Source organism: Orycteropus afer, unplaced genomic scaffold (genome assembly GCF_000298275.1).
Source record: "Orycteropus afer afer isolate SDZICR_OR568_19922 unplaced genomic scaffold, OryAfe1.0 scaffold00145, whole genome shotgun sequence".
In the NCBI taxonomy this organism is placed as follows: domain Eukaryota; kingdom Metazoa; phylum Chordata; class Mammalia; order Tubulidentata; family Orycteropodidae; genus Orycteropus; species Orycteropus afer.
In genome coordinates, this window is record NW_006921732.1 from 5,332,375 (window position 1) to 5,348,609 (window position 16,235).

The following is a 16,235-nucleotide window of genomic DNA, read 5'->3' on the forward strand; positions in this document are numbered from 1 at the left end:
GAGTAAGCACAAGCCCGCCTTGTTTCAGTACCTATGCTTAAACTGCCCCCTGGCTGAACACTCTTCAGAATACTGATTGAGATATTTCAACAAATGATGCCATGCTGGAGGCACTTACTTGTCTATGTCCAGAAATTTGGGAGACAGTTACCTGGCCATTTGACTGGAAGAGACCCTATTTGTACCCATTCCAAAGTAACATAATCCAAAAGAATGTGGAAATTACCAAACAATATCATTATTATCACACACAAGTAAAATCTTGCTGAAGATAATTCAAAAATGGTTGCAGCAGTATATTGATATGGAACTTCGAGAAATTCAAGCTACATTCAGAAGAGGACATGGAATGAGGGATATCGTTGCTGATGTCAGTTGTACTGTGGCTGAAAACAAAGAATACCAAAAAGATGTTTACTTGTGTTTTATGGACTATGCAAAAAGGATTTGACTGTTTGGATCATGACAAATTATGGATAATGTTGAGAAAAATGGGAATTCCAGAATACTTAATTGTGTTCATGAGGAACCTGTACATAGACGAGAAGGCTGGTGTTTGAGCAGAACAAGGGGGTACTGCATGGTTTAAAATCAGGAAGGGAGTGCATCAGGGTTGTATTCTTTCACCATACTTATTCAATCTGTATGCTGAACAAATAATCTGAGAAGCTGGATTATATGAAGAACGTGGCAGCAGGATTGGAGTAAGACTCATTAACAACCTGCGATATGCAGGTGACACAACCTTGGTTGCTGAAAGTGAAGATGACTTGAAGCACTTATTGATGAGGATTAAAGACTGTAGTCTGTAGTATGGATTACACCACAACCTAAAGAAAACAAAAATCTTTATAACTGCCCTGATACGCAGCGTTACAATAAACAGAGAAAAGATTGAAGTTGTCAAAGGTTTAATATTACTTGGTTCCACAACCAACACCGATAGCAGCAGCAGTCAAGAAATCAGAGGACATATCGCATCAGGCAGAATCAGCTGCAGAAGACCTCTTTAATATGCTGAAGAGCAAAGATATCTCTATGAAGACTAAAAGGGGCTCTGGTGATGTAGTGGATAAGGCATTTGGCTGCTAACCAGAAGGTCAGCAGTTCAAACCCACCAGCCGCTCCACAGAGGGAAGAGTGGGCAATCTACTTCTGTAAAGATTTATAGCCTTGGAAACCCAATGGGGGTTGCTATGAGTCGGAATTGACTTGATGGCAATGAGTTTTCTTTTTTTTTGGTTTTGAAAACTAAGGTGCGCCCATCCCACACTATGGTATTTTCAGTAGCCTCACATGCATGTGAAAGCTAGACAATGAATAAAGAAGACTGAAGAAGAGTTGTTTTTGAGTGGTGGTATTGGCACAGAATACTGAAAGTACCATGGACTGCCAGAAGAACTAACAAATCCATGCTGGAAGAAGTATAGCTCAAATCCTCCTTAGAAGTGAGAATGGCCAGACTTTGTCTCACCTGCTTTGGTCATGTTGTCAGAAGGGACCATTCCCTGGAGAAAGATATCATACTTGATAAAGTGGAGGGTCACTGAAAAAGGGGAAGGCCCTCAACAAGATGCATTGACACAGTGGTTGCATTGGGCTCAGGTATAGCAAGGATCGTGAGTCTGATGCTGGAGTGGGCAGTGTTTTCATTAAGTTGTACATAGCATCACTATGAGTTAGTGCTGACTTGATGGCACCTAACAACTACAGCATGCTGTTAGCCTAAATAAATGTCTGAGTAACACTGCAGTTGTTGAAAGAGATTTTGTCACCTTTAACATTTTGTTTTTTCTCTTCTCTTAGTTTCTAGATAGGACCAATCCAATGGATCAACATTTTCAGCTCATGATCAATAAATATGGATTGTCTGCACACCCGTTTGCTCCTCAGCTGTTTGGACTTGCTGGAAGAGAACACATGGAACAGTATGGTATGATTTAAAAACAAAAAATTTTAATGCTTATTACTAGGGAGGGAGCTCTGGTAGCATAGTGCCTAAGGCACTTGACTGCTAAACCAGGAGGCTGGTGGTTCAAACCTACCAGCCACTCCTCGGGTGGAAGGTTAAGCAATCTACTTCCATAGTGATACTGCCTCGGAAACCCAAGCAGGGGGTGCTATGAGTCAGGTCCGACTCGACAGCACATAACAACAACAACAACACTACTAGGTAAACAATATGTATTTATTAAAGAATTGTGGAAGATGTAAACCCCTGTATTAAATGGCAGATGTAGAATATAAGATAGTTTTTTAATTAAGTTGAAGAATTAGTCCCTGTAGAATTTAGTTGGAGAGCCAAAACATTTATATATAAGATGCCATATGGAAGTACCTACCTGTAATACTCAAGAATAAAAAATTGAAGTGAGAAAAATAATATAAATCTTATTTCCTTTATCCATTGACTGTAAATTGAGATTCATCAGTTCAAAATATAATGAGACTTAAAATTTGCTCTTGGCAATAGGTTTGTACAGCCAGATTTCATTCTTAGTGCTTGACTTCATCTAAAGTCCATCATTATCTGCTTCATTAGTGTTTTATTTGGTTAAAACTTTCTAGCTTATTTTTATTTAATGGCTAAACCTCCCAGTTGTTTGACGGCCTGTTTTAGACATTTAACTCAAGCATGGGATAGTGCAAGTAGAGCCTTTTCTATTGTATGATCCTGAATCAGTGCCTTGTTGAATACTATGACAGAGGAAAGACAAAATTATTTTTTGTAAGTTAACATTCCTATTCTTTGCTGGAAAAAAAAAAATCCCAAGTTTGATAGCCAGGATCAAGTAATCTGAAAGAAAGAAACCTTAGAGGAAGAATTGTGGGATGTTTATGGAAGAGCAAAACTAGTTTTTGACTATGAGAGTTTTCTTCCTTGTACATATTTCTCAGTCCTTTCTAGTCTGGCTTCCTTTCTCTTTCAAGGATACTAGTCACCACCATGTTGCCAGGTTCAATAAATACTTTTCTACCATGATTTAGTAGACTTGAACCTCGTTTGTCCCAACTGACCATCCATCTTGAAACATTCTTCTCTCTTGGCTATTATGAGACCTTATTCTCTTGTATTTTCTCTTACTTCTCTGGCTATTCCTTCTCCCTCTCAAATAAATAATTCATTCCAGAATTATTGAGTTCTCATAATCTTAGTATTGTTCTCAGCACTGGAATATAGCAGTGTATCAATTAGCTATTATTGTGTAACAAACCATCCCAAAATTCACTGATTTTTAAAAGTATTTATTATTATAGTTCAAAGTTTAGGAACTCTGGTGGCATAGTGCCTTACAACCACCTGAGTTGGGAGAATCCTCCAGACTTAGCCATAGACCTGAGACTTGCCAGCCTGCTAGCTTCCCAGCCTCCACTACCACCACATGAGGCATTTCCTTGTGAGTTTAAGAGTTCTGTGAGATGTTACAGCCTACTGAGCCCTAAGACAGGAGAGACCTTACTCGGGAGGAAGAGGTGTTGATGTCAGAGGTGATGGAATGGCACAGCAGTTTGGAGAAGTTGGGCATTTGGGACATCTTTAACTTCTGCCTCATAGGAACTGGCTTTGTGCTGATCTTTCTAAAAGAAATTGTTCAAGCAGTTTTTGTCTGGAGTGGGATTTGTAGCAGTGGCTCCAGACTCACGGAAGTATATACACACCCACACACATAACACACACTACACACACGCTGCATGCTACCGTGGAGTCGGATTCAACTCCTAGCAACCCGAGGCGATATCACTACAGAAGTAGATTGCCCAGCCTTCCTTCAGAGGAGTGGCTGGTGGGTTTGAACTGCCAGCCTTCTGGTTAGCAGTCAAATGCTGTAGGCACTATGCCACCAGAGCTCCCCATGGAAGTTTGAAACCTTGTAAAAGAAACAAGAAAGGAGCCTAGGAAGTGAAGCTTTTGATTCTTAGGTAGTTACTTTGGTTGTGGTTATCTGTAATGGTGGAAAGGAATACAAAAGATACTTTGCTGCAGCTGAAGGGAGAAAGGTTTGAGGCAAAAGCCAGGCTGATTAAAGAAGATAATTGATCTGGAGGCTAGGCCTTTTGGTTATACCCAGCCAGAGGCCCAAGGCCATATGCATAGGATGGGAAGATAATCAAGGTGAAGAGATGAAACTGGGATGGTTTAAAAGGATTATGTATTTTGGATTGTGTGTTTATTTGAAGGTACTATTGATACAGAGGAGCTCAGGTAGCATAGTGCCTAAGGCAGTTGACTGCTAACCAGAAGGCCTCGGAAACCCAAGGAGGGGTCCCTATGAGTCATAACTGACTGGACAGCTGTGAGCTGTGAGGTTTTTTTTTTTTTTTTGGTGTGTAGAGTATTGGGGATTTAGGTAGAAAACCTGAGCACCACCCAGAACCTTCAGGGACAGAAAATTTGCATTTGAAAAGACATAGAGTTCTACTAGAACTACTGAGAGAACAGAAGATTTACATTTGAAGAAAGGATCTGCAGAGAAAAACAAAATATGATTGTTTGGCTTTTTGAATTTCTAGCAAGTGGTTTGGCTTTGAGTGCATTGAGGCAGGAATATCATGGCCCAAGAGAGAGATCTCTTCAGGACTTGAAGTTAAAGAGAGCCAGTGAGAAGCAGGCTTATATGCTGCTCATTTTGACCACCTGGGTCCACTTGATAAGTTGAAGTAGGGGAAGTGCAACAGTGAAGAAATGGGCTGAGTTTGGTACTCTTTGACCTAGCCCACAGAGACTGAGGATGAGAGGAAGGGATGGTTGGTCTGAAGTGCAAGGAGTTGTGTGGACTTCTGAGCCTATGGGCATTGGAACTAGCCCCTGAGGGCTAGGGATGTGAGAGTGAAGGGGCTGGCTGGTCTGAAGTGAAAGGAGGAGTGTGATTCTCAAGCTCAAAGCTGGTACCCACAACCTAGCTGGGATGGCTAGGGTTAAGCTGACCAGAACCCAAGTGAATGAAGAGGAAGATGTTTAACACTGAACTGGTGTTAAGTTCTTGCAATTTGATGCCTTGCTTTGGACAGAACTTTGCTAATGTATGAATGCAGGTGCTCAAAGTTCTAATAGAAACAGAAGATTCTTCAGAGAAAGGAACATGTTTGTTTCTTCAGAGTACTGGTTTGATGTTGTTGTTGTTGTTGTTGTTATGTGCCGTCCAGTCAGACCCGACTCATAGCGACCCCTCCTTGGGTTTCTGAGGCAGTATCACTACAGAATTAGATTGCCCCCTCTTCTTTCTGAGGAGTGGCTTGATAAGGATGGGCAAATTAGAAATTGGCTATCTAAGATGGTGGGAAATAAAGGCATGAGGTGGCTGGCTTAGATACTTTTCATGGGTGTGCTTTTTCTTAAACTGATTATGAAGAAGATGCTAATTTTTGAAGTATGAAAGGGACATGGGTAGAAAAGCCAGAGGATGGCTTGCGGTGCAGTGAATTACTTGGTATGGCTTTTCTAGCTATGGTCTTTGTGACTTCCACCAGATTACTGGGTGGGACCATACAAATAAGGTATATGAAACTCTAATGCTGGGAGCTTTGGTAGCATAGTGCCTAAGGCATTTGACTGCTAACCAGAAGGTTGGTGGTTCAAACCCACCAGCCACTCCTTGGAACGAAGGTTAGGCAATCCACTTCCTTAGTGATACTGCCTCAGAAACCCAAGGAGGGGTCATTATGAGTAGGATCTGACTCGAGCACTTTACCACCACACCACAATGTTGGGATTAGTTAGTTTTGTCACTCTTCTAGGCTTAAAATGAGCCCTCCTAGAGGCAGAAGGGAATTTCTCATTGCCATCAAGAGAGACATCAAGAGAGAGCTGGAGTTGGAGTGGAGTGTGTCTTTGGACCCGAGATCCCTGTGCTGAACTTCCTGGGCAGAGATCCCCTTGCAGAGACAGCCCAGGAGAGACGACCAGCTGAGAGATCCCTGGCGGAGAGATGGTGGCAGTGGAACCAAGAGGCTAGAGACCGAGCAGCAGGCTTACCTGGCCCGCAGAGAGAGAAAGCTGAATGCCCTTGGTGGAGTGGGGTGCACCTAGGTGTGCTATGAGCAGAGCTAAAAGAGCTTTATAACACTTGCCTGAGCAGGGCAGAGGCCAGGCCAAGAGGCTAAGGGCCAGAGAAGCATGCCTAAGGCATAGCACAGGGGAGACTGTCCTAATCGAAGAATTGTGTCCTGAGCACATTCCTGAACTTGAATTGTATCCTGTTACTTCCCTAATAAACCTTACATACACACACATACACACACACACATACACACATACTCTGAGGTCGAGTCGGACCCAACTCATGGCGACCCCTCCTCAGGTGTCCGAGGTGTATCACCATGGAAGTAGATTGTGTAGATTGCATAACCTTCCTTCCAGGGAGTGGCTGGTGGGTTTGAACCGCCAGCCTTCTGGTTAGCAATCAAATGCCTTAGGCACTGTTCTGGTTACCTAGTACTGCTCTGACAGAAATACACCACAAATGAGATAGCCTTAACAAACAGGAGTTTATTCTTTTACAGTTTGGGAGGCTAGAAGTCTGAGTTCAAAGTGCCAGGCTCTAGGTGCTGTATGAAAGCCCCTTGACCTTGGGCTTCAGCTCTGCCTCTCACTCCCAGACCACTGAAGCTAGAGACATCTCTTCACTCAAGCAGCTACTGCCTGCTGAGGCTAACAAGCCAAAGGTCGACAAATAAAATGGCACAGTCCCAATGTTACCAAACCACATGGCAGGCCATTAATTCAAATCCATTGTAAGTCCCAAGGTTGGCAGAGCATGGCAGGCTGCTGAACAGTAACATGGCTACATGAAGGGTCTAAGTGTGCTATGGCTAGCTACCATTCCCAAAGCTGCTGCTTATATATGGGAAGCAGACTGCATACTCAAAGCAGCTACTCAGCTGCTTGTGGTAGATCCCACCATAGAGTTGACTACCAGTCTCATCATGGGGAATAACTACCACCAGCTGCCCAACCAGGCCCAGCCAAGTTGACACACAACCATAACCACCACAGGAACTATATCATCAGCACTCCCATAATAAACCTCATAATCATGAGTATTGTCTGTGAGTTCTCTGTGGCCATTGCAACAAATTATCAGACTCAATAGAGAAGTAGTGAGTGCCATGGGAGGGATGGTTGATGCCAGAATTGGTAAAAAGGTTTGGATCTTGGCAGCCTGTTTGGCCTCATAGGAATAAGCTTTGAGGTGCTGATGTTAATTCTTTCTCCCTCTCATGAGGTTGAAGGAGGTCAGAAGATGCTACCCCATGCCCTTTGTGCAAATGCTGTCAGTGTTAGGATAATATCCATACACCTACAAGGAAGACCAGTTAATACGACTATTACTCAAATTTATGCACTGTTCACTGAAGCCAAAGATGAAGAAATTGAAGATTTTTACCAACTTCTGCAGTCTGAAATTGACCAACCATGCAATAAAGATGTATTGATCATTGCTAGTGATTGGAATACAACAATTAGAAACAGAAGAATCATTGGGAGGTGGAAATTATGGCATTGGTAATAGAAAGGTGCTGGAGATTGCATAAGATTTTCCAAGACCAACTATTTATTCATTGCAAATACCTTTTCAACAACATAAACTGCAGCTATATACATGGAAGGAGCTCTAGTGGTGTAGTGCCTAAGGCATTTGACTACTAACAAGAAGTCTGGCGGTTCAAACTCACCAGTCACTCCTCAGAAGGAAGACTGGGCAGTCTACTTCCATAGAGATACCACCTCGGAAACCCAAGGGGGGAGGGTCGCTATTAGTCAGAACTGACCTGTGGCAGTGAGTTTGGTTTTTTTTTTTTTTTTGGTTTATGCACATGGACCTTGCTAGATGGAATATACAGGAATCAAGCTGACTACATCTGTAGAAAAAGGCAATGAAGAAACTCAATATCATCAATCAGAACAAAACCAGGAGCTAACTGTGGAAAAGACCATCAGTTGCTCATATGCAAGTTCAAGTTGAAGCTGAGACAGTTAAAACAAATTCATGAGAGCTAAAATACAACCTTGATTATATCCTACCTGAGAGATCATCTGAAGAATAGATTTGAGGCATTGAACACAAATGACTGAAGACCAGACGAGTTGTGGGATGACATAGAGAATGTATACGAAGAAAGCAAAAGGTCATGAAAAAGACAGGAAAGGAAGAAAAGACCAAAATGGGTGTCAGAAGAGACTCTGAAACTTGCTCTTGAATGTAGGGTAGCTAAAGGGAATGGAAGAAATGATGAAAGAAAAGAGCTGAACAGAAGATTTTAAAGGTAGTTCAAGAAGTCAAGGTCAGTTATTATAAGGAAATATGCAAAAACATGGAGTTAGAAAACCAAAAGAGAAGGACATACTTCACATCATTCAAGCTGAAAGAACTGGAGAAAAAATTCAAGCCTTGAGTTGCAATATTGAAGGATTCTTTGGGTAAAATACTGAATGATGCAAGAAGCATCAAAAAAAGATGGAAGGAATACATATAGTCACTGTATCAAAAAGAATTGGTCTGTGTTCAACTATTTCAGGAGGTAGTATATGATCAAAAACCAGTGGTACTGAAGGAAGAAGTTCAAGCTGCACTGAAAGAATCGGCAAAAATTAGGGTTCCAGGAATTGATGGAATACCCATTGAGATGTTTCAACAAACAGATGTAGCACTGGAAGCACTTATTTATTTATGCCAAGACATTTGGAAGACAGCTACCTGGCCAGCTGACTGGAAGAGATCCATATTTTTGCCAATTTGAAAGAAAGACAATCCAGCAGAATGTGGAAATTATCAAACAGTATCATTAAAACTCATGCAAGCAAAATATTGCTGACGACAATTCAAAAATGGTTGCAGCAGTATATTGATAGGGAACATCCAGAAATTCAAGTGGGATTCAGAAGAGGACGTGGAATGAGGGATATCATTACTTATGTCAGATGGTCTTGGCAGAAAGCAAAAAATATTAGAAAGATGTTTACCTGTGTTTTATTGACAGTGCAAAGGCATTCGACTATGTGGATCATGACAAATTATGGATAATATTACAAAGAATGAGAATTCCAGAACACTTAACTGTGCTCTCAGGAGCTCTGGTGGCGTAGTGCCTAAGGCATTTGATTGCTAACCAGAAGGCTGGCAGTTCACAACTGCCACTCCTCAGAAGGGAGATTGGGCAGTCTACTTCTGTATGATACTGCCTTGGAAACCCAAGGAGTGGTTGCTATGAGTTGGGTCCGACTGGACAGCAGTGAGTTTTTTTTTTTTTTTTATTGTTGTTGTTGTTTGTTTGTTTTAATTGTGTTTATGAGGAACCTGTACATAGACCAAGAGGCTGATGTTCAAACAGAACAAGAGATACTGCATGATTTAAAATCAGGAAGGGTGTGTGTCAGGGTTGTATTCTTTCAACACATGTATTTAATCTGTATGCTGAGCAAATAATGTGAGAAGCTAGATTATATGAAGAAGAGTGTGGCATTAGGATTGAAAGAAGACTCATAAACAACCTGCAATATGCAGATGACACAACCTTGCTTGCTGAAAGTTTGAAGCCCTTACTGGTGAAAATCAAAGACTATGTAATAGTGTTCAGTGTGGAATACACTTCAACATAAAGAAAGTGAAAATCCTCACAACTGCACCAATAAGCAACATAATCATAAATGGAAAAAGATTGAAGTTGTCAGAGATTTCATTTTACTTGGTTCCACAATCAACACCCATGAAAGCAACAGTTAGGAATCAAATGATACATTGCACTGGGCTATTCTACTGCAAAAGACCTCTTTAATGTTTTAAGAAGCAAAGATGTCACCTTGAAGACTTAAGGTGTGCCTAAACTAAGCTATGGTATTTTCAGTCACCTCATATACACATGAAAGCTGGACAGTGAATAAAGAAGACTAAAGAATAATCGATGCCTTTGAATTGTGGTGTTGGTGAAGAATACTGAAAATAGCATGGATTGCCAGAAGAACGAAAACATCTTTCCTGGAAGAGATGCAACCAGAATGCTCCTTAGAAGTGAGAATGGCCAGACTTTGTCTCACCTACTTTGGTCATGTTATCAGAAGGGACCTTCCCATGGAGAAGGATATCGTGCTTGGTAAAGTGGAGGGTCAGTGAAAAAGGGGAAGACCTTCAACAAGATGGATTGTCCCAGTGGCTGTAATGATGGGATCAAGCATAGAAGGATTATGAGGATGGTGCAGGACTGAGCAGTGTTTCTGTTATACATAGTGTTGCTGTGAGTTGGAGCCACCTCAATGCTTCCTGACAACAACAGCATCAAAGCTAGGTTCAGCTCTTTGCTAGGTTTTTCTCATGTCTTCACGTTGGTTGGGGGCTCTGTTCTGGTGTAACTTGCCGGGGCCAGCTCTGCTGCTTATATTTGTCTTCCTCCTCATCGGAACAAAGGCCAGCCTTGGCATGTCTTTCTCATGGTGGTGATAGAAGCACACGGGTAATCTGAAATATGCAAAGTCTTGTGAGACTTAGGCTGCAAATAGACAACGCTGTCTCCTCTGCCTCATTCTGTTGACCAGAACAAATCACCTGGTCAAAGTACGAGTCAGTGAAGTATGTAGTTACACACTTCCAGTCAGTGAAGTGTGTAGTTACAGTACTTTACTCCTTTTGTGGGAGGAAACTGCAAAGTCAGGCATACAAGAGGGAAAAAAAGAATTAGGGCCCTTAATGCATTCAATCACAAGCAGTAAATAAGCAGATGAAATGTGAAGTTTTTGCTCAGATTTCTAGCAAGGAAAAGGCAGAAACTTATGAAAAACTTAAGATAATTTCAGATAGTTGTAAGTTCTTTGAAGGAAATATGATTTCAGGGGACGGTGGATGGAATTAGATAGGATAATCAGTGATGACCTTTCAAAGAAGGTGACATTTGAATTGAGTAATGAGAAGGTGATATTCTTGTAGGGGAAGAGTGTCCCAGGCAGAAAGAATAGCAAAGGCCTTGACTGAAGAATGAGCTCTGTAAGCTAAAGAATGGCTAGTCTGCTTGGATCATAGTGAATGAGCAAGAGAGGGGGTAGAAAGATGATGGCAGAAGATCAGCTCATATTCAGCTTGTAGATTACAGTAAAAACTTCAGATTTTATTCTACATGCAGTGTATTTTAAGCAGGGGAGTGACAGATGACTGGTAGGCAATTCGATCCTGAGAGCTTTTCTTCTATACTTTTTGCCTAGGGGTCTCATCCATTCCCTTAGCTTTAATTACCAACACTGTGCTAGTGACTCCCATGCTTTCATCTCTAGCCCATACCTCTTTTCCTTCCTTTTTTGTGTGTGTTGAGTGGTTTTTTTTTTTTTTTTTTTAAGAAAAAGAAAACACACAAACAAACAATTTTATTGTGCTTTAGGTGAATATTTACATAGCAATTTAGTTTTCCTATCAATAATTCATACACAGATTTTTCCAAGACATTGATTGGTTGCAATCCCTGTAATTGTCAGCACTTTGCACATTTCCCCTGTGAGATCTTCATTTCCGTTCTTTCCCTTTCTCTGTCTTCTCATCTTGCATCTAGAAAGATGTTGCTCTTTTGGTCTCATGAACACATTCTGTGGCCTCATGAACACATTCTTTATGGGTTTTATTTTTTATTTTATAGTCCTATTATTTGACTGAAAGGTGGCCTCCAGGAGTTTCTTCAACCTAAGAAGTTATCTCAGGGTAATAGTTTTAGGAGTTTCTCTAGTCTCATTCAGATCAATAACTTTTTTTTTTTTTTTTAATTTAAATTTTGCTCTATGTTTTTTTACCCATTCTAAACAGAACCTTCTACTGTGGTCCTGGTCAGAGTGATCAGTTGTGGTACGAGGGTACCTAGTTCTTCTGATCTCAGACTAGAGAGTCTGTGGTTCATGTGGGTGGTTAGTCCTTTGAATTAAATGTTTCCTTGAGTCTTTGTTTTTCTTCATTTCCTTTCCTCCTGGTGGGAAGAGACTAATAGATGCTTATTAGATGGCTGCTTGTAAGTTTTTAGCCCCTAGATGCTACTCATTAGGTTAGGATGTAGAACATTATCTTAAGAACTGTGTTTTGTCAGTTGACCTAGATGTTCCTTGAGACTGTGGTCCTAAGTCTCCAAGTGCAGAAGTTCAGTCCTGATGTCTAACTAGTTTCTGTAACTATGCCCTTATGTGTTCTATTATATATACATTTTGAGTATATTTTCAGCATTTGCAAATATGTATGTAGAAATAGCCACCACCATATCTATATATAAGGAGCTCTGGTAGTGCAGTGCCTAAGGCAACTGACTGCTAACCAGAAGGTTGGTGGTTCAAGCCCACCAGCCACTCTGTAGAAGGAACACTGAGCAGTCTACTTCTGTAAAGATTTACAGCCTTGGAAACCCAAAGGGGGTTGCTATGAGTCAGAATCAACTTGATGGCAGTGGGATTTTCTTTTTTTTAAATCTATATATGTATGTGAGTGTACCTTCCTCACTTGTTTACCATATTATTTACTTACAAATTATTGTTTGTTATTATTGCTGTTGCAGGATTGTATATGTTATAGCAGTTACCATAGTTGTCCTTTATTCTTGCTTACCTCTCAGTGTATTTCTTTGCCTTGGTCATGTTGTGCTGATTTTCCCCATATTGCATGTTGTCTCTTCCTTCACCAGGATTAACACTCGGGTACCATCTAGTTAGCAATTCTCCTTCCCTGCCCCTTCCATCCCTGGTAACCATCAATGAATGTTGCATTGTGTAAACCTATTCTTTACTTTTTATAATACTGGTCTCATACAGTATTTGTCCTTTTGGGATTGATTTACTTCACTCGGCATGCTGTCCTCCAGATTCATTCATGTTGTGAAATGTTTTTGGATTCATCATTATTCTCTTATCGTTCCATATTACTCCATGTTATGTATGTACCACCATTTGTTTATCTATTCATTTGTTGATGAACACTTATATTGTTTCCGTCTTTCTGCTATTGTGGATAATGCTGTGAGGAACATGGATATGCATATCTATTTATATCACAGCTCTTAAATCTATGGTATATAACTTGGAGTGGGGCTGCTAGATTGTATGGTATTTCAATTTCTAGTTTTCTAAGGAAGAACCAGACTGTTTTCCATAGTGGTTATACAATTTTGCAGTCCCACTAATAGTGTATAAGAGTTCCAGTCTTCCCACAGCCTCACCCAGCATTTGTTCTCTGGTTTTTTCATCTGTTCCATTATTGCCAGGGTAAGATTGTATCTCATTGTAATTTTGATTCACATTTCTCTCATTGGCTAATAATCACTAGCGCCTTTTCATCTGTTTGTTAGCCATCTGAATGTCTTCTTTGGTGAAGTATCTGTTCATGCCCTTTGCCCAGTTTTAAATTGGATTGTTTGTCTTTTCGTTGTAGTGGTGCTCAAGATTTTATAAATTTTAAAGATTAGACCCTTGTGAAATATATCATTGCCAAAAATCTTTTTACTTTTTTTTTTTTTTGAATCCTTGCATTGTGTTATCATCTATTTTTGAAACTTTATTGTTGTTCTTCTGGATTTCTAATTGCTATTTTTGTATGGTTTCTAATTGCCTATTTTATCAGTTTGTTATGTATTCCTGAATTTTCTACAGTTCTTTCAGTGTTTTCCCTAATCTTTTTCTTGATCTCTTGGAGGATCCTATATGTAAGTCTTTTGAATTTGTTGTCAAACACTTCTTCCTTAGGAAGATTTTCTGGCCCTTTATTTTGGTTACTTGCTTGAGTCATCTTGTTCTTCTTCTTTATATGATTGGAAATTGTTATTTCGAAGGCATTAAGGTATTGTTGATTGTTTCTTTGTTTGCTTTGTCTTGATCTTTTGTCTTGGTTTGGTATATCTGGGTGGTGGGGCAGGTGTGCTGTGCTGGTCCTTAGCCAACACTGGAGTGTTCAATCCCTATCTCTGGGTGGTTGGGGCAGTGTCTGGCAATGTGAGCTACAGTTGCTGCTGGTTGTGTGAGGCAGCTGAGGATGGGCTGAGTGAGTCTGTTGGTCTTTGGTCCAGTGGCGAAAGAGCAGGCATTGTTGCTTGCTAAGTGGGCTGGGCAGCTGGTATGGTGGGTGTGTTGGGGACTGGGAAAGTGGATTTTCCTCTATTTGCTGTGTCGGCCAACAGGCATGGTTGGCATGTATGCAGGCGTGAGGAAACATGGTCTTTGATACTCACTGAGGTGGTGGGCAGGGGCCCACACCTCTTTTCTGTGCTCTACACTTATATACTCACTCCTCCCTTAGCAACATTGTTAGATTCCAAAGACCAGTTTGTTATGTGAAAATTGAGAAAATGGAGGATTTTTTTTTTTTTCAGTCCATTCATTTGTTCAGTTTTTTAAATTTAGGAAATATGATCATAGAAATAATAACAGCTAAGATTTGATATATACTGATCACTGTGATGAGTCCAGTTATAAATTATTCCTCTCCAGAGAAAGAGATTTGGAGGAGAAAAAGATGGATAAGGCCAGGCTGTGTGACTAGAGGGCCAAGTAAAATGATTGCCTTGACAGCTTCAGTATTTTCTCCATTATTGTTATGTTGCTTATTGGTCTGGTTGTGAGGGTTTTTGTTGAGGTATAATTCATACTGAACTCTGTAGTCTTTAACCTTTATCAGGAAGTGCTTCAAGTCTTTTTCAAATTCAGCAAGCAAGCTTGTGTCATCTGCATATTGCAGGTTGTTAATGAGTCTTCCTCCAATTCTGATGCCACATTTTTCTTCATATAGTCTAGCTTCTTGGATTATTTGCTCACTGTACAGATTGAATAAGTATGGTGAAAGGATACAACCCTGATACATACTTTTCCTGATTTTATTTTATTTATATTTTTGTAGAGTTCCTTCCCCTCTGCTCCCATCCCTGGTAACCAACAAAGAAAGCTTCCTTCTGTATATAAATCTTTCCTTGACTTTTTATAAGGGTGACCTAATACTGTATTTGTCCTTCTGTGACTGACTTATTTCACTTAGCATAATGGTCCTCCAAGTTCATCAACATTATGCAATATTTCACAGATTCTACATAATTCTTTAGTGTTGCATAGTATTTCATGGTGTATATGTACCATAGTTTGGTTATCCACTCTTCTGTTGTTGGGCACTTAGGTTGTTTCCATTTCTTTGCTACTGTGAATAGTGCTGTGATGAACTTGAGTGTGCATATATCTGTTCTTGTCCTGGCCCTCACTTCCTCAGGATATATACCCAGTAATGGGATTCGTGGATCAAATGGTATATCTAATTCCAACTTTTTAAGGAATCACCGTACTGCTTTCCACAGTGGTTGTAAGATTTGACAGTCCCACCAGTAGTATATGAGAGTCCCTATCTTTCCACATCCTTGCCAGCATTTGTTGTTTTCTGTCTTGTTGAACTTTACTGCTGGTGCCGATGTGAGATGGTATTTCGTCGTTGTTTTGATTTGCATCTCTCTAATGGCTAATGATCGTGAACATTTCTTCATGTGTTTTTTGGCCGCTTGAATATTCTCTTTGGTGGAGTGTCTATTCATGTCTTCTGCCCATTTTTGAATTGGATTGTTTGTCTTTTTGTTGTTGACATATTGGAGTTTTCTATAAATTTTGGAGATAAGTCGCTTGTCAGGTATGTCGTTGCCAAATATTTTTTTTTTTCCCAATCTATAGGTTCTCTTTTTACTCTTTTAGAGAAGTCTTTTGAAGCACATAGAAATTTAATTTTGAGAAGGTTCCATTCATCTAGTTTATCTTCAGCTGTTTGTGCATTTTGGGTTATGCGTGGGAGTCTATTTATGCCATAAATGGAGGCTCCTAAATTTGCCCCTATTTTTTCCTTGAACTTTATAGTTTTAGGTTTCACATTTAAGTCTTTAATCCATCTGGAGTTAGTTTTTGTGTATGGTGTGAGGTGTGGATCTTGTTTCATTTTTCTGCAAATGGATACCCAGTTTTGCCAGCATCATTTGTTAAAGAGACCATCTCTTCCTCTATGTAATGGATTTCAGCCCTTTGTCAAAAATCAGCTGACCTATGTCAATGGATCTAATTCTGGATTCTCAATTCTATTCCAAACGCTTGATTGTACTCATGAGGAACCTGGACCTTGACCAGGAGGCTGTCATTCTAACGGAACAAGGGGACACTACATGGTTTAAAATCAAGAAGGGAGTGCATCAGGGTTGTATCCTTTCCCCATACTTATGCAATCTATAGGCTGAGCAAATAATCTGAGAAGCTGGACTATATGAAGAAAAAC

The 16,235-nt window shown here is 40.3% G+C and overlaps 1 protein-coding gene across 1 annotated transcript in view; it reads left to right on the forward strand.

The window, feature by feature from the left end:
* Nucleotides 1-16,235, forward strand: part of SCP2 (sterol carrier protein 2) — a 243,070-nt gene that overhangs the window by 58,327 nt on the left and 168,508 nt on the right. The window contains exon 5 of the mRNA XM_007945912.2: nt 1,807-1,933. Within this exon, the coding sequence (XP_007944103.2) occupies nt 1,807-1,933 (127 nt within the window). The remainder of the gene's footprint in view (nt 1-1,806; nt 1,934-16,235) is intronic.